At 36.6% G+C, this 21162-nt stretch overlaps 4 protein-coding genes and 1 long non-coding RNA gene across 5 annotated transcripts; 2 read left to right on the forward strand and 3 right to left on the reverse strand.

The window, feature by feature from the left end:
* The first annotated feature begins 443 nt into the window (after window positions 1-443).
* Window positions 444-4345, forward strand: LOC147290999 (Tetratricopeptide repeat (TPR)-like superfamily protein). The gene is made up of 2 exons (XM_086236735.1): window positions 444-922; window positions 2654-4345. The coding sequence occupies exons 1-2, from the start codon at window positions 551-553 to the stop codon at window positions 3917-3919; spliced, it is 1638 nt and encodes a 545-aa protein (XP_086092861.1). The 5' UTR covers window positions 444-550; the 3' UTR covers window positions 3920-4345.
* A 2039-nt stretch (window positions 4346-6384) lies between these two features.
* Window positions 6385-7996, reverse strand: LOC147291000 (cyclin-U4-1-like). The gene is made up of 2 exons (XM_086238047.1): window positions 7662-7996; window positions 6385-6896 (listed from the first exon to the last, which is right to left on the reverse strand). The coding sequence occupies exons 1-2, from the start codon at window positions 7994-7996 to the stop codon at window positions 6614-6616; spliced, it is 618 nt and encodes a 205-aa protein (XP_086094173.1). The 3' UTR covers window positions 6385-6613.
* A 2036-nt stretch (window positions 7997-10032) lies between these two features.
* LOC147291001 (uncharacterized) lies at window positions 10033-11307 on the reverse strand. Its single transcript, XR_015121475.1, has 3 exons — window positions 11007-11307; window positions 10509-10664; window positions 10033-10289 (listed from the first exon to the last, which is right to left on the reverse strand). It is a non-coding gene; the product is annotated as an uncharacterized LOC147291001 (long non-coding RNA).
* Window positions 11308-16113: 4806 nt separating this feature from the next.
* Window positions 16114-17908, forward strand: LOC147291002 (cyclin-U4-1-like). Its single transcript, XM_086237738.1, has 2 exons — window positions 16114-16474; window positions 17399-17908. The coding sequence occupies exons 1-2, from the start codon at window positions 16140-16142 to the stop codon at window positions 17673-17675; spliced, it is 612 nt and encodes a 203-aa protein (XP_086093864.1). The 5' UTR covers window positions 16114-16139; the 3' UTR covers window positions 17676-17908.
* An 814-nt stretch (window positions 17909-18722) lies between these two features.
* On the reverse strand, window positions 18723-19436 carry LOC147291003 (uncharacterized). The gene has a single exon (XM_086238464.1). The coding sequence runs from the start codon at window positions 19386-19388 to the stop codon at window positions 18951-18953; it is 438 nt and encodes a 145-aa protein (XP_086094590.1). The 5' UTR covers window positions 19389-19436; the 3' UTR covers window positions 18723-18950.
* Between the last annotated feature and the right edge of the window lie 1726 nt (window positions 19437-21162).

The raw sequence follows: 21162 nt of genomic DNA on the forward strand, positions 1-21162 counted from the left end.
GTGCCTCGGTTAGCAAACAAAAAAGTAAAATTAATTGTTGGGTTTTTTCTAGTTAAGTTAATTCTTGAATTTCTTTTGATTTAAGAGGTGATTTAAACTTATTGGCCAAAAAAAAAAAAAAAAAGAGAGGTGATTTAAACTTCAAAGCTCTGAGAAAAATATTATTAAACTAACAGTTTTTTTTTTTTTGTGGCCGGGTATTGTTAGCTTAATTAAAATCTCAGATTTATGTCTCACACCTAAATCTTAAATAATGTATCAATATTTCATAATTTTATATCCGGTTCCTTCCAAACTCATTTTTTCATAAAAAGATTTAAAATCCCTAGTTGTACTATTTTATTGTCAAATGGATCCGAAATGTAAAAGAAAAAAAGAAGAAAGGAAAATACTTAACAAGAGGACCTTGAAGTAATTTCGCAAGCTTTATCTTCCAACACAACAACGAACAACCTTCTCTCTATGACCAAATCCACAGTCCCACACTTCCAACTTCCATTGTTGCATTTAGTCTGAACTCTCCAATAAACCCTCCAACAAACCAAAAGAAATGCTTCTCCAAACCTCTGTGCACCACAGCAATGTCTCTCTCTCCTCATCCCTCTCCTACGCTCGTCCCCTCCCCCCATGCAAAATCCCAACTTTGCCCCTCCCCCGTTCCGTAAATTGCCAAAGACTCCCCCCAACCATCACCTGCTCCATATCCCAAGTCCACAGCTATGGGACTGTGGACTACGAGCGGAGACCCATGGTGAAGTGGAACGCTATATACCGCAAAATATCACTCACCGATGACCCAGAAATGAATTCTTCGAGTGTGTTGAACCAGTGGGAGAAGGAGGGCAAGAAACTCAGCAAGTGGGAGCTTTGTAGGGTGGTCAAGGAGTTGAGGAAGTACAGGCGCTATGAGAGAGCTCTTGAGGTAACAAAACAAAGATTTTTATTTTATTTTTAAAGAGAGCTTATTTTTGGGTTCTTTCTTGGTGTTTTGGTGTGTTTTGGTTATTGGTTATTGGGTATGTGATAGTTTCTCTGGGAAGTGCTTCAATTGCTTTGGTTGGAACAATTGGGTTTTCCTTTTTGGTTGATGGGTGTCTGTCTGATTTTGTTAGGAATGGATGGGTTTTAGTTTGGTGTTTCTGAGTGTGCTTTGCTTGATGGGCATGTGCTGCTATTGGTCGTTATTGTTTAAATTGATTGGGTCACTTTATGGTTAATTTGTCTAGAATTATTGTCTCATGTTTTGGTACAATCAGCGTTTGGGGTGGAAAGTATTGTGCGTTTCTGATTGGTGATTTTATTGATTAGTGTTGGGTACGTTTAGTACAGTTCAAATGTTTTTATAGGTTACTGTATGGTACTTGCATACTCCTGGCTTGAAATGATAAGCTACCAGTTACCATTTTAAAGGCATCTTCAAAGTCTGTTAGTTTAAAGAAGAATAAGATTTCAATTAGCTTTTTAGATGTTAGAACTGCTCATTTTCTCCAGATGTGTTAGAATACAAAAAAATTGTGGGCACACGTCCTAAAAGCTTAAGCTTTCATGGTGGTGGTAAACCAACGAACTTTATCATAATATTCGAGCAGGAGATCCTAAGTTTGAATCTTTGCAATTGCATTCTCCCAATATAAGTTGAATTCCACATGTTGTACCTCTCATGGTGAAGAGAGATCCACATGTGAGGGGAGTATTGGAATGTTAAACACTCCCCTAGAAATTGGGTACTTCTTATTCATATTTAGTTGTTTCCACCATGATTTAAATTTCTCGTCACCTTCTAGTGAATGTAAATCAAACCCTCAGCTTTCCTAATAATTGATTAGAAGCCAATAGTTCAAAATGAAACTGTAACCTGTATACTTAATTGATACATATACTTGCACCATAGTGGAACATCAAAGTATCTGTATGAAGGAGCACCTTGGAAGTGTATGTATGCATGTCGCTTGGTATACATATACATATTATCAGTAAAAAAGTATTTTAGATTGAACTACAACTGACTTATCAATTGACTGTCTGGGTAGTTAAACAATTATCAAAACTTTAAATGTAGATAAGGTGTAACCTATGTTTAAACTTTAAACTACAGTAGAAGAGAAAATAAGATTTCATTAATGTGCGCAATTGCTCTGTTGTTCTAGAGGAACAATGAGAGGCAATGCAGCTTGCTAGCTCTTATTGATAAAGTTGTTGTAATTACCTCAGCTGTTGCTCTGTTTGCACAATTGCTCTGTTGTTCCATTGTAGACAAGTTGTGACTTAGGTTTGGTTGTGATGAATTTTGTGACTTAGGTTGATCTAAAAAGATAAGTAGAATGATTGAACAAAAATCATATGGTTAGGAGAAGGGCTAATGTTAAGATTTCTACATGGTGGAATTATATTTGTAATGCCAACATAAGGCTCCTTGAATGTTTGAACCTCGTGATTATGTGTTTCAGTGTTCCAAAATGTGTTTAATGGTATAATGCTCTTTACATGTGTAGCAAGTTCAAGGTCATCTCTCTTTTCTAGTAATGTTCTTGCTCTTTAGGTTGCAGCTGACCACGAGGTCCACGATCTATTAAGCAATGGTCCTTTTATATCTTTCAGCCATTTTCCATGACATTTCTCATTATCAGTTCTGAATTTTGCATGCATTCTGCAGGTGTATGATTGGATGAGCAACAGAGGAGAGAGGTTTAGAATATCTACTAGTGATGCTGCGATTCAATTAGATCTAGTTGCTAAAGTTCGGGGAGTTTCTAGTGCTGAAAATTACTTTCTGAGCCTTCCAGATACTTTAAAGGACAGGAGAATATATGGGGCTCTGCTCAATGCCTATGTCCGGGCTAAAATGAAAGAGAAGGCAGAATCTTTGCTTGATAGAATGAGAAGTAAAGGTCATGCAATGCACTCGCTTCCATTTAATGTAATGATGACACTCTATATGAACCTCAAGGAGTATGATAAAGTTGATTCAAGTATTTCTGAAATGATGGAGAAAAACATCCAGCTCGATATATACTCCTATAATATCTGGTTATCGTCTCGTGGATCCCAAGGATCTGCAGAACGGATGGAGCAGGTCTATGAACAGATGAAACAAGACAAACTTATTAATCCCAACTGGACCACATTCAGCACAATGGCTACAATGTACATCAAGATGGGGGACATTGAAAAGGCTGAATCTTGCCTGAAGAAGGTTGAGAGTAGAATAACAGGTCGGGATCGGATACCTTATCATTATCTTTTAAGTCTGTATGGTAGTGTTGGTAACAAAGAGGAGATTTATCGAGTATGGAATGTATACAAATCAATTTTTCCCAGTATTCCGAATTTGGGATACCATGCTATCATCTCTTCTCTAATCAGAGTAGGTGATGTTGAAGGGGCAGAGAAGATTTATGAGGAATGGCTGACAGTTAAGTCAACTTACGACCCTAGAATTGCAAATCTTTTCATGGCTTGTTATATTAAAGAAGGGGATTTTGATAAAGCCCTGAGTTTCTATGACCACATGGTTGAAGTAGGAGGAAAACCTAATTCGAGTACGTGGGAGACCCTTGCTGAAGGGCATATTGGAGAGAGGACACTTTCTGAAGCATTATCTTGCTGGAAAGAAGCTTTTTCTGCTGAGGGATCAAAGAGCTGGAGGCCAAAGCCCATAAATGTGACTTCCTTCTTTGAACTCTGTGAGCAAGAAGCTGATTTGGAAAGCAAAGAGGTTTTGGTGGGATTTTTGAGGCAGTCAGGACAGCTTAAAGATAAGTCATATGCATCACTTGTTGGCCTATCTGATGAAGATGTTAGTGATAATGATCTATCATTAGAGAAAGATAGAACCAATGTTAACAAGAACGATGACGATGATGAGAAAGCAGATGATGGGTCTAAAATGCTTCTGAACCAACTGCAGGGTACCCTGTGATACTTCTTCTTTCTTCAATGCATGTGTTGGAAAACCTGCTCTTTGTTGTCAGTTGCAGGGAAAGATTTTTACTGACATGGGCTCCTTTCAAGGTTCAGTTGGCTCCTACCGTTCATGGTGATGATGAAGTTCCATGGTTCTGTCTGTAGTAGCTAGGTATATGCAAGTTGCCAGGTTGGAAGAGCCTAGCTTGCTCTGATCTGCAGAGTAATGCCTTGGTAATTTGTGTGACCGGAGCCCATCTCCACTTATCTTGTGTGGTAAAGTTGATATGAAATTCTCTATGTAATTTTGAGTAGCTTAAAGGACAACAAGTTTTGGTAGCTATACAGTCCATTGAATATGTTGACCTGACTGAAAGAACAGAAGACAAGTAATGGGATTACGTATATAATTTTCATTTCCATTCGTATTTTTTTGTTGTCATCAATTATTCTCTCATGTGTCTTGAAATTATTACCTGTCCTAACGCTAACCCAGCGCCAACTCCAAGGGCTTATTATATAGTATTTTCTCTAACATCAAGGAGAGAAATTCTGCTAAACCAGTAAGCGGTTGGTATACAAGATCATTAAGAATGATAAAGATGACAAATTTTGTGAAAAGGCATAATGAGGAAGGTTAACATTGGAAGGTTATTTCGACCAAAAAAAAAAAAAAAACATTGGAAGGTTATTAGAACTGTAGAAAAAGCAAAAAAGTTGTAAAATATGTCATCTGATGATCTGATAAAAGAATATTTACCATCAAACTTAATCTCATCTAATCTCCAGAAAAATTATTTTTAATTTGATCAATAAGCTAGACCACTACAGCTTCCAACACAAGGATCATTAGAGAAATTAATGAGAAGCACATGCACTTCAAAAATGAATGACTATAAACCCTTTCGATAAGAAAAAGTTATCTTCATTCTCTTGAGATACTAGAAAATTTTCTGTTTCTCTGTAAGCTAGATCAGTCCATGAACACAATAATGAAAATCAGCATAAAAAAATAAAAATATGAGTACGCTATTTGTACATACTTATTTGACCACATTATTAATACATAGTTGCAATGAGATATAGATCAATTTTGACAATATGTGAGCCATTTTTTTCCTTTCATTTTACAATTAATTTTTCTTTATGTATTAGTAATATACTAATCCATGCACACTTCTATTTTAATTACTTTTCAAATTGACCAAACCCTTCTTAATTTCATTTTGTAGGAGTGCTCTAGAGCCCTCAAATCTTGGAGTCATCCCAACTGTGTTTATTGGTCCTCAATCTAATCCATTATCTTGAGAGAAAGGTCAAACAATCTAAGAAAATCCAAAAGCATTAAAGTCTAATATGCATGGTAAGTGAGCAGTAATGTTTGTCGACAATTATATTAGTCCATTATGTAAAACAGTAAAAGTTAGTGACTCGTTACCAAAAATAAAAAATTGTGTGACTTGAAAAATAGAAATTAGTGGAGACTACCAACTAACTATTGGTTTTCTTTCCACAATATTGAATCTTTCATTCTTTCCTCACTCAAAAAAGGGGAAAAAGAAAACAAAAATAAAAGAAGTGGAGACTAAAAAATTTGTGAACATTAGGTTGTTGAATTAGGAAAATGATTGTATGTGATCGTAATATCGTCACACAGTATTACTTAATGCACTTGTTATAATATGGGTAAACGGTGAGTTTATATATTTAGAATTTAAAAGTTTAGATATTAATAATTGTACACATGCATGTTATAATTCTAATGAATTGGTCACACCGTTACATGGTATTACAGTCACCTACATACCCTAATATATCGTTGAATTTATTCAATTAGAATGTAATAAGAAAACTAGATCAATATGATTTATGTCATCAAATTTGGGCTTTATAATTTCATTGGTAAAACATTATTGAGTTCAATTCTACTCATGATCCCAAATTAATTCCTCCTCATTGAAGCCATTCACATTCTTTTTATCACATACTCTTTACATCTCTATTTTTCTCTGCCAATGTCCTTAGAAAAATCCACAATTTCTAAGATTTCTTGCCCACCATGGAGGCATGGCCAACAAGCTTGGTGAGGATTGTCTAACAGGTGGGCTCTGTAATGGGTTCAATTTGTTGATGGATTCCAACAAGGGGGTCATCATCACCGTTGTGGGGGTCTCGATCAAGAGGAACTATGCTCTGTTGGGCTTGGAGGACTTGAGTGATGATTATCTATGGTACTGAGAAAGTATATTTGACAGAAACAAAAGGGAAACCTAAAGCAATCTGCATATTTTGAGGCAATACACAGATTTGAGGCTTCTAAATCTTGTGTTGAAGGATCACAAAAACATCTAAAGCTGTCAACTTGTGCATTGGAAAATCCAAGATTACACCACTTTCCTACAGAAATGTGGTACTACTAGTCTACTACTACCCTTTTTGCAGCTACAGGAATGTGGTTAGACCTTCAACCTCACGGTGCAGACAGCCTCAGAAATCCAATGCAGCTCAACCATCACCAACCCCGCCATGCCGCTCCCCTTCTATTAGGCATGGTGCTATTGCTGAACCAAAATCCTCTCTCCCAGCCCACCAATGGTAGTATGGGCCTAAATAGTCCTGCCACTACTATCCCTGATATATGCAACTCAATGGACTTGGGAGATTAATCTGGGTACACAAGTACTTCTTGGAAACACCTTTTAAATCTTCATTAAACAGCAGCTAGCTGTTGTTGCTGATGGGAGTGTTCATCCTCACAACAGCACAAGTACTGGGTCTTTAGTGGTTTTCCTAAAATAAGAAAAGAAGGTGCATAATCCAGAGGAGGTTGCAAGAGTAGCATCTCTCTTTGGAGGTAGGAACAGTAGGTGGTGAAGGTGGTGGGAGTCACATTCAAATTGAACCTCAAACCAAATAGGAAATCCACTTCAAGAATATTCATCTCTCTTGTGCTGATTCCTCCAATTCTTGCATAATAAGCATTGTTGTAGCACCTGAACATTACACCAATATATACAGATGGGAATTAGTTAATTTCTACATACTTATTTGGGTATCAACAAAAAGAGAGAAGATATGATCCCAACATTTCAATTTAAGTTCTTAAATGGTGACTATGGCTAGATTGGGCATATGATGTTCATCAGTTCATAGGATCAAATTGATCAAATATATTGAAATTTTTCATCATGTGCCATCTTGGTGGACTTTTATTTATAGGAAAGCCAGGGTATCACATGGCTGGACTTTGTTGTTTACCATTCAAACATTATTGGAGACTCAACACCCAAGTACTATATATAATCAACATCGTCCTAAATTGAAAAGTTAAATATTTTAGTTCTGAATTTTTTAAAAATTAAACAAGGAATCATCAAAATTCTATCTCGGAAGTTAGAACTTCCAATTTCTTCTGAGTAATTATAGAGTTTTCTGAAATTATGAAGTAACCAATGCAAGAAATACAACAAACCCAGATCAGAAAACAGAGACCACTATAGCATAATAAAATAAAACCCATCAGAAAATGTCCATGGAGTTCATAGTTTTCCATCTAACCTCATGCATGAAACATAATCTAAGAGTTAAGAAATTTGAAACCCAGAAACCAAGAAACACAATCTAAAAGTTGCATGATTAGATGAACACAATGCAAGTCATCAGTGGTTTTAAAAAGTTCAAACCCAAGATTAATTTCCAAATCATGTTCATGACAAGCTAATAAATTAATGTTTCATTAAACTCCAATTAAAACTTACATATCATCCATGAATTTTGCAGCCACCATGACACTAGTAATCAGCAAGCGATGAACGTTGAAGGAATTGATTGGGCACAAGAGTTGCTTCTGAGCAAAGCGATCCAAATAAACATATGCAACAATTAAGCAAGAGGGGCTGCAATTGGCATACTTGAAAATTCTCTCCAGGTAGCTCTGAATGGAAATTGTGGGTCTGCTTAGGCCATGAAAGACTGAGACTTTCTGGGGTTGGAATTGAGAATTGAAGTCGTTTGCTTCAGCCACTCTTTGAACCAGAAATGAGAGAAATGTGATGATCTTGGTCATCACCATTGGGTTCCCTAGCTCTGTCATTAATGACCAAGTTTTGGTGCTAAAAGTGTTTGAATTTTTGTTGGTGCTTAATGCTTGTGTAATTGTGTTGAGCTATACATGAGGGCAGTTATAAATAACATTTTTATTTCAGGAATTTGGTTTTTCCTGTTAAAAGAACAGTAAGTATGATGAGAGATGCCAGATGTGTAATCAACAACTAGAAAATATTTGAAATTACTTTTAGTTTCAAAAACAAAAACCTCTTCTAAAAATATATAAAACAGCTAAAAGGTTGTTAAAGGGTATGCATATATGGACATCATTTTTCAAATCTGAATCTTGTCTTTCTTTGGCTAGCTGGCTTTTAATAAATAAATTCCATTTTTTTTTAATTTTACTAAATCACAAGAGAAATACCATTTTGTTTATGGAAAAGGAAAATAAAAAGACGAGTGCATATTATTGCTATATAAAGCATAAGGAATTTCGGTATAGAGAAATTAAATACCATTAATATTATGCATCTCCAATTTTTTTACTCATTTTTCTTCAGAAAAATAAAAGGGAAAAAGAAGAGGCATATCGGGCATATACGCACAGTAACATGGTTCCCACCCCACTAGAATGCACTCAAAATGAAGAACATGGGGTGGGAGAGTGATCGATCTAAATTAGTTTTCTTTTTTGATTTTCTAATCTTAAAAGGTTTATTCTATTTTGTGGTGCCAAAATTATGCAGCCCATAGTGTACTTTTGGTTTTTCTTTGCCTTTTTCTTTTGTTTTTACAAATAGAACGGCGCATGGTTTGGGAAACAATAGACAAGTTCCATTCTGAGTTTTGATCCCAATACAAGTGCTGAGATGTTACTCTCACAGAAACATGCTTTGCTTTTTTGCTCATGCTTCACCCAACATAAATACATGATTCCAGCTTGGCATGCAATTCATTTGATGCCAATTTCTTTCTCACGTACTGCTACTTTCCTAAGTCACCTCTTGATTCCCAACCCATGGGGACCATTAGAACTATATATGCATAGTAAGACTTATTGTAAGTGGTTGAGTAACTTTGAGTTAGTACAAGGAATCTGTTGGGAATCTGGGATAAGATTAATCGAGGCCATGTTTGAGTACGTATGCGATATATTGATCGAGGCAACATTAATTAATTAATGTTCTCTTTTTCACACAATATTGTGTAAATCTTATGTTTTTAAATTGTGGGTTGGAACTTAGAAACCATATATTGATAAGGTCAATGACACAAATTATGGGACTCAAGATGGAGCTGAGACTTTTGCGCTATAAAATTCACTGGGATTTGATTTTCTAGACTTTTACACTTGAATATTCTTGAAGTGGATTTCCTATTTGGTTTGAGCTTCAACTTGAATGTGACTCCCACCACCTTCACCACCTAATGTTCTTACCTCCAAAGAGAGATGCTACTCTTGCAATGTTGATGCGCAAAATTCGTCACGCAATCAACCAAGCCTCTAATCTCCACGTCAATGCCTTCGTTGATCACCACGTCACTCTCCTTCTACGTGAGTACTAATACAAAGAAGACTAAGCGTAAGGGAGCACCGGTATGATACCGGCCAAGGACCCTCCAACACTCAAGTCAGTATTCACACCTTCTTTTAGAGTAGTTTAGAGAGCTAGGGTTGCATATCATATCCGAGGGCTAACGTGCCCTATTTATAGTGATTATGACCGAAGACCTCCTAGTCCTTTTCTAATTTGGTTTCTGATAGCTTGCCGCCTAAGTCTTAGCTTAGGATAGGCCGTGACTCACTACCAAAAAATTGGCCATCAGCCACTGTCCACATCTGTGGGCTTTACCCAATTTTTCCACTGTTATCCGTGTCTAACCCAGCTAGCTACGGAACAGCTACTAAAACTGGGTCAGTGGGTACTACTTGGGTGGGTATAGGCCATTCACTCACATTTTGTGTAAAACAGTGGGATAATATGTTGACTTCTTACCATCTCCAACAACTATAAAATAATCATCTACAGTATTTATGATATAATTAAATATAAAATTCCTTAAAAATTGTGTACATCAATATCAATAAAATAGATTCATTATTATACCCATCACGGTTGCAACAACATACAAGTGGTCTCTAACCATCCCATCAACATACAAGTGGTCTTTAACCAAACCAGGGTGAAGCCAATCACGGTTACAACAACGCTTACATGGACACTTTAACAAACCATCTTGGCTAGCAACACGTAATGAATGATCAATGAAATTCTGTAATCCTGCAATGAATTCTGGACTCAGCCTATCCAGTTTAACCCAGCTTTTATCCATTGTTGCTGCAATAATTACAAAATTGAACCAAATTAATCACTTTGGATGCCTTGGTAAAATGATAGATATTACCTACCATTACAAGTTTATGATATCACAGTACAACAAAGATATGGTAATGGATCAATAAGTGCCCAAAACGAAAAAAAAAAAAAAAATATACGTATTTGTGAAGCCGATTGTCAATAAGTGTAAATGGAAGGGAACCAACTTAATGAACATACCTTGATGATTAAAGGTGATTTTAACAATAACTAACTTCCAATTCAATCAACTGCTCCAAGGGAAGGTTTCACTGAACTCATCTTGCTGATTGGAAGGGCACTCCATGATCTCTTTTGTAATCAATTATGTTAAAATTGTATTGGGGGTTATCTACGCTGCAGCAATTGTAACCAAAATTGAAGCAAATTGAGTCACTAAGTGTTCCAAATATGCGGCAATTGTTATGTGATTTGTTAAAAGAGCTCAGCAACGTTGATCTATGGATGTTTACAGCTTCAAAAAAAATCCAAGCAAAACATACAAAAACACCAAATTCATAGCTAAAGTTGTTGTTTGAATCCACACCAAAATAGTTCATTCTAATTACATCCAGTTAAATCAAGAGGGCTTCATTTAAAAATTAGAAAATAGAAATCCAAATTCGAAAATAGAAATCCAATCAAGAGGGCTTCATTTAAAAAATAGAAAATAGAAATCAAGGGGACTAACATACGCACCAGATAAATGAGAATATGCAGAGTTTTGCCGACCGCAAGCAAGGACACCCAATGTATCGGACTCGTTCCTTTCAATTCCTTTCATCAACAAATTTAGGAGATGAGCTGCAAAAGAACACAGAAGTCTAGTTCGGAGATGTATTGTTCTTTTCCTTTCCTTTCATAAACAAAAGTATTTAGGAGATCTATGGTTCCTTTCCTTTCCTTCACCCAAGTCTAGTTCTGTAATGGACCAAATAACACAGAAGAACACCACAAAGTTTTCAATTCCATGAGTGGAGTTGTTGTTTGACTTGTGAGGAAAAAGACCCAATCTGACGTGTGCCAGGCTTTGGTTCCATCAAAAGTGAGTAATCTTCTATTTTACCCCTTATAAAATTAGTTTTATATATATTGTGAATATATATAAAAAGTTATAAAAAAAATATATATATATTATAATTGAATAAATTAATTTTTTAATCTATAGACATAGATATAAATATCTGTGAGATCTATTCTCACATCTTCTCATCAATCAGTGGGTTTTTTGAACTTAATAAAGAGAATAGCATTGACTGAATTGAAATTTGTCACAGAATTTTATCTGTGGCTAAAAATTGGTTCCTATTGGCCAATTTTTTGGTAGTGACTCCTTGTTCAAATAGAACACGCCTTTTAAGCTTAGTTTCACTCAAACTAGGCCTTCTAGCCATGAAGCCCATCCACTCCACCCTAGTCATCTACAGATCTCGCCACCTGGGATCCCATGGGTCCCCAAGTGTAATCATGGGTCCACCCCAGTACCGAGCCATCTCTAGAGTTCCCCTCCTATCCAAGACGTCCCTTGGGTATGGGCCTTTGAAACTCCCCTACAACGAAGCCCTAAAACTAGATTATCAAGGCTTGGGCCTTCCGTTAATGCCAAGGCTAAGCTCCCCTTAGCTTTGCACGTTCAATGCACCAAGGTCCTCTTAGGCCTTGTGCCTTTATCACATTGAGCGCTTGTATCCTAGGGGCTAACCCACAGTTCATCATAGGCTACTAACCCCTGTCTAAGCCGAGGCTAACTTAGCCTCGCTTCTCTTGGTCACCAAGCCCCACTGACATTGGCCCGTTGGTCATCAAGCCTACAATTGGGCCTTGGTTCTTTGGGTCACGAGCCCATGTTCGGGCCTCGCCCCATCCACTAGATCTTTCGGGCCTATGGTCTCTCGGGCCTATGGTCTCTTGGGCCTTTTTCTTAGCCCATGTCTAGGCAAACAACGATCCGAGAATCACTCAAATCTCGTCGTTTTCATTTCTACGACGCGTAGTTCTGCTCAATCAATACAGCCATAAGGGTATCAACATGCAACCTCCTCTGGAATATTCTACACCTTCTTCTCTTATTTTAAGAAAACCACTTAAGACTCAGTACTGCTGCTGCTGTTGTCCATCAACAACAACAGCTAGCAGCTGTTTAATTAAGCTTTAAAGGGTACATGTGCCAAAAAGTTGTGCCATTGTACCCCAGATTAATCTCTCAAGGCCATTGGATTGCATATATTAGCAGCAAGACCATTTAGGCCCACACTCCCATTGGTGGGTGGGGAAGGAGGTTCTAGTTCAGCAATAGCAGCATGCCTACTGGGGTGTCTTCCAAAAATGGAGCCACATGTAATTTGCAGTGGAATATTGCTTTTTAGACTATCTCAAGTGATCACGTTGCTAACTATCTCATTAACAGAGGTGGACTCACTTATGTAAGGTCACACAAGTGGGTCTCACCTCTATTAGAGGAATGATTATCAAAGTGGTAAGTTAAGACAGTTAAAATTAATACTTTTATTATGGCTGAGCTGCATTGGATTTGGGAAGCTGTCTGCAAAATGGGATCCAAGGTCCAACCACATTCGGTATAGCTGCAAAAAAGGGATAGCAAAGGTACCAGAAAAAAGGTACTTGGCCAAACAGAAAAAGGTACCAGTACAGTACATAGGAAAGTGGTGGAAATAGACAGAGCCAGAGTCTGAGTGAGAAATTTTGTTCAAATCTCTGTTGATTTTCTGATATTGTTACTGCAAAATACATGAACAAAAGTCCAAATTCACATGGCTAAAAAGAAGTGGGCTAATAAGAAAACATACAAGAAATAAAATTGAAGATTTGTCACAGTACGTATATACAAGTGTGAAGATAAATATCAGTTTTATCAATTTATTTAAAACATTGTGTCGGACCAACTTGAGTCAGCGGGGACACGTGTCCCTGGTGTCTCCGCTGGGCCTAAAGTGACTCCAACCCTAGACAAAACTGCAGTTTTTGACCATTTGAAGTAACAGTTGGTGTGGGTATCAGGGTATGTCACACTTAATGTAAGCTAAACCCTAAATCTTAATTGAAGTGGATAGACTTACAATTTATATGCTATAGCATTTTGTTAATCAAACTTGAATCCCAAAATTACTTTGCTTTCTTCATATGCGGGTATACATTGGGGCAAATGGGATCAATTGACTCCATGAATTCTTATGTGATCCTTAAAGTTGGAGAGGGCAATGGTGTTTATAAAAATGAGCCAGTCAAAGGAACTTGCTGATTTTCGAAAGAGAAAATGAGGAGCAGATGAGCATGTGACTGGTAGGCGGCTATTTCTTTTACTAACCGACTTGCTCAAAACAATGTCGTTTTTTGGTAAGACTAACTCACCCATGAATGTCTGTACAATAATGATTTGGCATAATTTAATTAATTAAATTAATTGGTGGATGTCCAAAATCTTAGGCTTGTAACAAGGAGCTTTTTTTTAATTTCTTTTTTGGAGAAGGGGGTTTGTATAAGTTATTTATAAAGAAGATTGAATATAAAGTTACAGGAGGTCTCACTAGCATGCACTCAAAAAGTAGAACATGTGGGGGATGGTCCAAGTTTTCGATCTATTTTTATTTTCCAAAGTCTAGAAGACTAGCTTATTTCATTTTGTGGTACCAAATTATGCAGTCGAAAATGTAGTACTTTGGGTCTCTCTTTTCTTTTGTGTGTATGTGTGTTTTTTTTTTTTTGTCAGATGCGGGAGGGAAGGGGATCACGTGAGCAGCACATGGGTTTGGCTGCAACAGACAAGCTTGAGAGCTTTGGTCCTGGTCATATATGGGTCACTCCAACACAAATACATGGATCATCACTACTATTTCTATTGGGAATCTGGGATAAGATTCAGGGCTTGATTTAAGTATGCCTTTTTTTTTCCTTTTTCTTTTTAATTCATGAAAGAGAGGGTAAAAGTCGAACTCTTCATATGAATTTTAGTTTTCAATCTAAATCATATAGGAAAAATCTAAAGATACGATCTTTCGTTTTATTTAGCGTATAATAGTAAAACTCAAAAAATGCATTAGAATTTTTTTTTTGGCCAAGAAAATGACTTGGATTAATTACCAAGGATTGTCAAGATAAAAAGGTGATTTGGATCTGTTAAGGGTGAAGTGTTTTACCATTGAATATAAAAGCCTCCATGTTTATACAATTGGGTACGTTACAATGCTCATGCGTAAGGGATTATACATAAATTGTACCAATAACCAAAGTTAGATGTTTTATCATAATGTCTATAATATAGTTATATAATATGATGATGAACCTATAACATATTGCTGGCTACAACATGAGAACTTAGATGTCTACAAACAGATAATCCTTGCTGTACTTTGGATTTTCTATGTTGTAGCCTGTAGGCCTGTACTTTAGCCTGAAATCAAAGAGAGGAAAAAAGTAATAAATATATATTATAAATTAAAAAGAAAATCTTTGCTGCATTGAATGACACCTCTTGCTCATGCATGCCACCAAAGGATTCACAGGTCAGCTCTTCTTCACTACTTCACAAGCTTCCTCGTTTTTAAACTTTTGCTGACCCTAATTAAATTGCTTATTTGATTCCTGGTCATTACTTGAAAATTGAAAAGCAATACATAATTACATATTAACATATATAGTACTCATGAGTTGGCTTTCAACTTATCAAAGCCTAATTTTCAATGAGATATTATATTCAATCAATTTAAACTTCTATTTGGTTGATAGAATGAGACTACACTTATATGTTTTTATTTTTCTTTTTATTTTTCTGTTTCTCAAAATCATGATGAAGTTATATATGAAGGAGAGTGTAAACTACTTAATATACATTGTTGACATATTTTCTAACTTAAACTTATATATTATTTTTTTTCTTAACAATTTAAGCTTTTAAAATAAGGTGATTTTCTAATAGCAATATTGTATTTCTTCATTTGCGCTCAAGATCCTATTGTATTAGTCAAGCCCTCAAGATCCGGATAACATGACCCAATCTTAAACCCAACCCACCATCCCTAAAATTTGCAATATTTTGGGTATGCTTTATTGCTTGCAGCAAAAGCAGCATATATATATTTGAATGCCGTGGGTCAACATAGCAAATCCATGTTATGCCACCCGATTGTAAGGAATCCCAACACATGCAAAGATGCAACATCTCTCGAGTGTGGGACCCCCATTTTGCAATCACAATTTCCTCACATGTAATCACATGATAGGTATGGCATGCCATCACCATTGTCACAGAAAATCACTAGAAAACCCCAAATTCATTTGTAGAAAGAGACATTATTCACACCATTAATCCATCTTTATTCCCTCCTTAAGAGGTTTGAAATAAAAGAGAAAAAAAAAAAAAACAATAAAGGACAACAAATCATTACCCAACTCAAAATCCACTACCTCTGAGTAAAAAATGAGATTAGCTAGTCTCACAAGCCCACTAAACTGATGGGGATATATAATAAAGGCATAATTCAAATTGCTGAGGCTATTTTGGTAATTTGGTCATAACAAATACCTATTAACTACCATTTTCACCTAAAAACTGAGGAATATTCTATGAAAAATTACATATGATTTAGAAAATGAAAACTAAAAAGTAAAAGCAGTTTCAAATAATTTTTAGTTTTATATATGTTTGTGTCTTCTTTCACATCTACTATCTTTTATCTTCCTTACCTTTCTTTAACTAAAAAACAAAAAACAAAAATAAAAAAAACTATTGATTACTACCCTTATATATAGCCCAACATAAGCAGACAGCACCAACATAAATTCACACACTTTAGCACCAAAACTTGCTCATCATCAATGGCAGAGCTAGAGAACCCAGTGGTGATGACCAAGATCATCACATTTCTCTCTTCTCTGGTTCAAAGGGTGGCTGAATCAAACGACCTCAATTGCCAATTCCAACCCCAGAAAGTCTCAGTCTTTCATGGTCTAAGCAGACCCACAATTTCAATTCAGAGCTACCTGGAGAGGATTTTCAAGTATGCCAATTGCAGCCCCTCTTGCTTAATTGTTGCATATGTTTATCTGGATCGTTTTTCTCAGAGGCAACCCTTGTTGCCAATCAATTCCTTCAATGTTCACCGCTTGCTGATTACTAGTGTCATGGTGGCTGCAAAATTCATGGATGATATGTAAGTATTCATTGGACTTGAATCAATTAATTTATTAGCTCATGGACTGAATTGGGATATCTTGGATTTGGCCTTTTGGCCTTTGAGTTGGTTATAAAGATTTTTGGGAGAATTCAAAGATTTTGCATTTGTTTCGGTGGACATTGAGTTGCATTGGGTTCATTTAATCATGCAACTTTTAGATTCTGTTTCATGCATGAGTGTAGAATTGTAGATGCAAAATTATGAACTCCATGGATTTTTCTTTGATGGGTTTCACCTTATTAAGCAGTCTGTGCAATAGTGCTCCCTGTTTTCTGATCTGGGTTTGGCTCATTTCTTGCATTTGTTTCATTATTTCATCTAATCATGCAACTTTTTTATTATATTCAATGAATGAGTGTGGATGGAAAAATATGAATTCATGGGATTTTTCTCTGATGGGTTTTACCATATTAAGCTCTCTGCGCTATAATTCTCACTATTTTCTGATCTGGGTTTGGTTAATCTCTGTGCTATTTTTCTTCATAATTCGAGATAACTCGATAATTACACGGAAGAAATTGGAACTCTTACTTCAGAGTGAAAATTTTGATTCCTTGTTTGACTGGATATCCAACTAAGTCCAGCCATGTGATACCCTGGCTTGCCTATATGGACAGTCCACCAAGGTCACATGATGACAAAATTAAATAAATTTGATCAATTATATATGAAGTCAATAACTTTATGATGAAATATATTGGATCCTATGGTCATCAATCATCATATGCCCAAACTAGCCATAGCCACCGATTAAAAAGTTAATGACATGTTGGGATCTCTCAGTGATTTCACTAATGTTAAAACCATTTATGTAATAATATATTTTTGCTGTCGGTTGATCCCCAAATATGTATGTATGAATTAATTAATTTCCATTTTTAAATGTGGTGTAATGTTCAGGTACTACAACAATGCTTATTATGCCAAAGTTGGAGGAATCAGCACAAGAGAGATGAATTTTCTTGAAGTGGATTTCCTATTTGGCTTGAGCTTTAACTTGAATGTGACTCCCACCACCTTCACCACCTACTGTTCCTACCTCCAAAGAGAGATGCTTCTCTTGCAACCTTCTCTGGATTCTGTAGATTCTTCTCTTAGTTTTGGAAAATCACTAAAGCTCCACTTGTGTTTTGATGAGGATGAACCCTCTCATCAGCAACAGCAGCTAGCTGTTTAAGCTTTAAAGGATGACCCAAAAAATAGTTGTTGAGGAGGTAGTCACTTTGTACTTTTCCTATATTTTTGGGTTGGCACAATGAGCATTAGATTTTTGTGTACTCTTCTTCTTTTCCTTTTTTTGGGTTTTACTTCTCGGGTTTTGTAATTTTAGTTATTTGGAATGTACAGATAGATGAGTCTTGATTTTCCAGTCTGGAAAAAAAAAAAGCCTGTAAATGGCTTCTTGGTTGATACTTGTTCTTATCCATATAGCATATATGTTAGGATTCCTTTAACCTTTATGGTTGCCACAAGTGCATATACTGGTGGCAGGCATGGCAATGTGCTCATACTTGGTCACAATTTGGAAGGAATATGAGGGGTGAGTGTAAACCTTGTTTGGTGACATGGGGTAGATCAGGTGAACCAAAGAATATATACAGTACTCAAAGCACTATTTTATTGTAGTTATAATTGGTATAGATCGACAGTGGTTTTGTTGGACAGTTGGTTTGATCTCGAGAGGGGAACAAGTTACATGTGCAATCATGGACAACTAGTAGGGGAGAGAGAGAGAGAGAGAGAGAGAGAGAGAGAGAGAGAGAGAGAGAGAGAGAGAGAGAGAGAGAGAGTAAATTCCTAGTAGACAAACTATAGGAAAGTTAGCACTGAGTTGTAAAATTTGACAGGCTGGCTAGGAGGTTTTAAGTGCAGCAGTGTTGTAAAGCTTCATAGTTTCTTGTTAAACAAGTTGGTACGTTATGTTCTCAGATTATTGTTAATCTGACCACACATGTAGATAGAATCCGTTTTATCTAGTGTAGGTTAACAGCTAGTAACATAACATTATTTATCGATAGCCGATAGCTAGTGAGCTGGAAAGTAGACTAGTAGGTTGGATATGGATGGGCCTCAAAATGATCATGGGCTAGTTTGCATGCAATTTTCCCAAAAAAGAAAAATCTTGGTTGGTTGGTTTGTAGCCCAGCCCAGGCAACCCAATAGATCAAGTTTATTGGTCAAGTGTGCTGATTATATCTAAAAAATTGAGAAGCAAAAGTTAGACTTGTTTATGATGGAAACAAATTATATATGGTACTGCAGGCACCCAACATATAGTTACATATATAGCTAGCAAAAATTGAACTTCATTCTTTATCATAGAAGCAAATTCCTACACACTCCAAAAAGATTTGAACACAATAACATTCACAGCATTAGGGACCACAACATGGCATAGTTTTGGACTGGCAGGTATTGACCATCCAGCTAACTAGGTATTTTGGAATCAAATTTAAACTTCTTGAACATCTGGATCAAAAACCTTATTAGATAAGGCACAGCAGCTATTTGGGGTCACAGCAAAAACTGCAGAACCATAAGTCACAATCATAGAAGCTGTGGCAACCAATACCTCAAGATGGAAAGGGAACCTATGAGTGAGTGATATGATTATGAAGATTGAAGTGGAAAGGGCCAAGGTGTTTGATACCAAGAACACATAAAACGCTCCCTTCTGATTTGCATAAATGGCTGTTCCTGCAGTGTGACCATTGTCATTGTCTTGCCAGACGCCTCCCGGAGGATTGACCCCAGCTTGGAAGGTCACTGCAGTGATCAGTGCGGCAACTACGAGCAAAACGTTACGTGCATCGCTCGCAGAGTCTTTGCCTTCCTCGTACTGGAAGCTCTTGAACCAGCTCCACCCACAATTTTTTGGTGGGTTGGTCATTTTTTCTCTCAAGCAATATGAATGTTAGGCTTGGTTTCTCTGGTGTCCTTATAAATACACCTATGGTTACAACTGAGTTGCTTTATCAACCATCTGCATTTTGGCTCCATTCTGGTCAACCAAGTCAATGAGGAAGCAACAAGGGAAAGAAGTGGAAGTTTCTTACATGGGAACATGAAAATCGTTGAAGCACTAAAAAGGCAAAGGATGGCTTTCAGTCTTCTAACTTTGAAAGAAGGGTTAGGGTAAGCCTCAAAGCATTTTACAATGTAATATAACTTATGTAACAATTAACAAACAGTTAAGCAATCAACATCAAAGACTTGTATATATATATCCAACGCGTTAAGTTGGGTGGGGGTTTTAGATTTCTGAATGGTTCAAAGGCTTGGAAATATGTTTGTTGAGCAAGTCAAAGTCTACTAACAGGGTATGTTTGCCTACGAAGAACGAAAATAAGCTAAACCCTGCATACTTAGAAATTACCTTAATTCATCCAGATTCTCTTACCTTTTCAAATCTTACTCATTTGTACCTAAAACATGGACAGAGTGTTTCAAAAAACAATATTAGCAATTATACTTTAAGAAGGATATATAAGGTATGACAAACAAGTAAGTATCCGAATCGGTTTAGTTTGCTACAGAATAGAAGATTTGTTTGAAACACAAACATAAAATCTTGAGAAAGAGAAAAAATAACAGTTTGTTATAATAATTTGGAGGGTATAAAGACACATTAAGCATGACTCCCAAGTTAATATATATGTTCACCCTGAGAACAATTAAATAAATAAAGTGGCTAGGCTTGTAACATATTTTAGTTTGTATACATCTAAATATGAGACCATGGCATGAGTTACGTAGTATCTAAATTTCCTAAATGCAAGATTAACATTGTTCAGTACACTACTGATCGACCTGTGTTTCTTAATTTCTCAGTATACCTCTCCCGCAAAGTCTTCTTTTCTTAATTTAGGAATTAGAATATTGAATCCTAAATTTCTCAAAGAGAAATAGAGTCAACAATAATGAGAATAGGAGCTTGAGATTTTGACGTGGAGTGAATTGAGCGGCTGTATTTACTGGTTCGACTTTTCAAAGCTTCTTTTCCGATACCAACGTCAGCACAAGAAAAACTCTCAACTGTGTCAAATGAATTCAATGTACCTTTCTCGATCAATTGATCTCCATGGGATTTTATAGTGGTTTTCCCAACTAATCTCATGATCTTTCTCCATGTTTCTAGCTCTGAGAGTTGCGGGCATCATTGGAGGAAATCGTGGGATTTCCTGATCATGGTGATTTTGGCCGGAAGTTGGAGCACGTGAAGAATTTTATCCCACGTTTGCTTTTTCTCTCCTGATTATCCAAATAAAAGATTTAATGCCTCATAGAAATAAAGAGTTTTAGTTCAAATTAAATTATATTTTCAATATGCTAATTAGGATTGAAATAATAAATTCCACATCACTTCCTTGACTTGGTCTACACTCTTTATGGCGAATAGGAAATCTTCATGTGTCATCAAGGATTTAAATTTCGAAGTTTTCGGCGAAATTTCGCCGAAAATTTCGGCGAAATATTCGAAATTTCGCCGAAATTTCGCCGAAATTTCAACCGAAATTTCGAAACAACCCAGAAACGGAGAAAGAGAGAGAGATCTTGGGCGGGGGCAGGGGGTGGCGGCGGTAGGGGGTGGCCGGGGGGCGCGGCAGGACCGCAGGAGGGAGATCGAGGGAGATCTGCGCGGCGATCTTGGGCGCGGCGATCTT

Source organism: Dryas octopetala, chromosome 3, assembly GCF_963921425.1.
Source record: "Dryas octopetala chromosome 3, drDryOcto1.1, whole genome shotgun sequence".
Lineage (NCBI taxonomy): Eukaryota > Viridiplantae > Streptophyta > Magnoliopsida > Rosales > Rosaceae > Dryas > Dryas octopetala.

Coding starts and splice junctions, on each gene's coding strand:
- LOC147291003 (XM_086238464.1), bottom strand. CDS start 19,388: ATGACCAACCCACCAAAAAATTGTGGGTGGAGCTGGTTCAAGAGCTTC.
- LOC147291000 (XM_086238047.1), bottom strand. CDS start 7,996: ATGACAGAGCTAGGGAACCCAATGGTGATGACCAAGATCATCACATTT. Junction 6,897..7,661: donor GCAAAATTCATGGATGATAT/GTAAGTTTTAAT, acceptor TGTAATGTTCAG/GTGCTACAACAATGCTTATT.
- LOC147290999 (XM_086236735.1), top strand. CDS start 551: ATGCTTCTCCAAACCTCTGTGCACCACAGCAATGTCTCTCTCTCCTCA. Junction 923..2,653: donor GCTATGAGAGAGCTCTTGAG/GTAACAAAACAA, acceptor TGCATTCTGCAG/GTGTATGATTGGATGAGCAA.
- LOC147291002 (XM_086237738.1), top strand. CDS start 16,140: ATGGCAGAGCTAGAGAACCCAGTGGTGATGACCAAGATCATCACATTT. Junction 16,475..17,398: donor GCAAAATTCATGGATGATAT/GTAAGTATTCAT, acceptor TGTAATGTTCAG/GTACTACAACAATGCTTATT.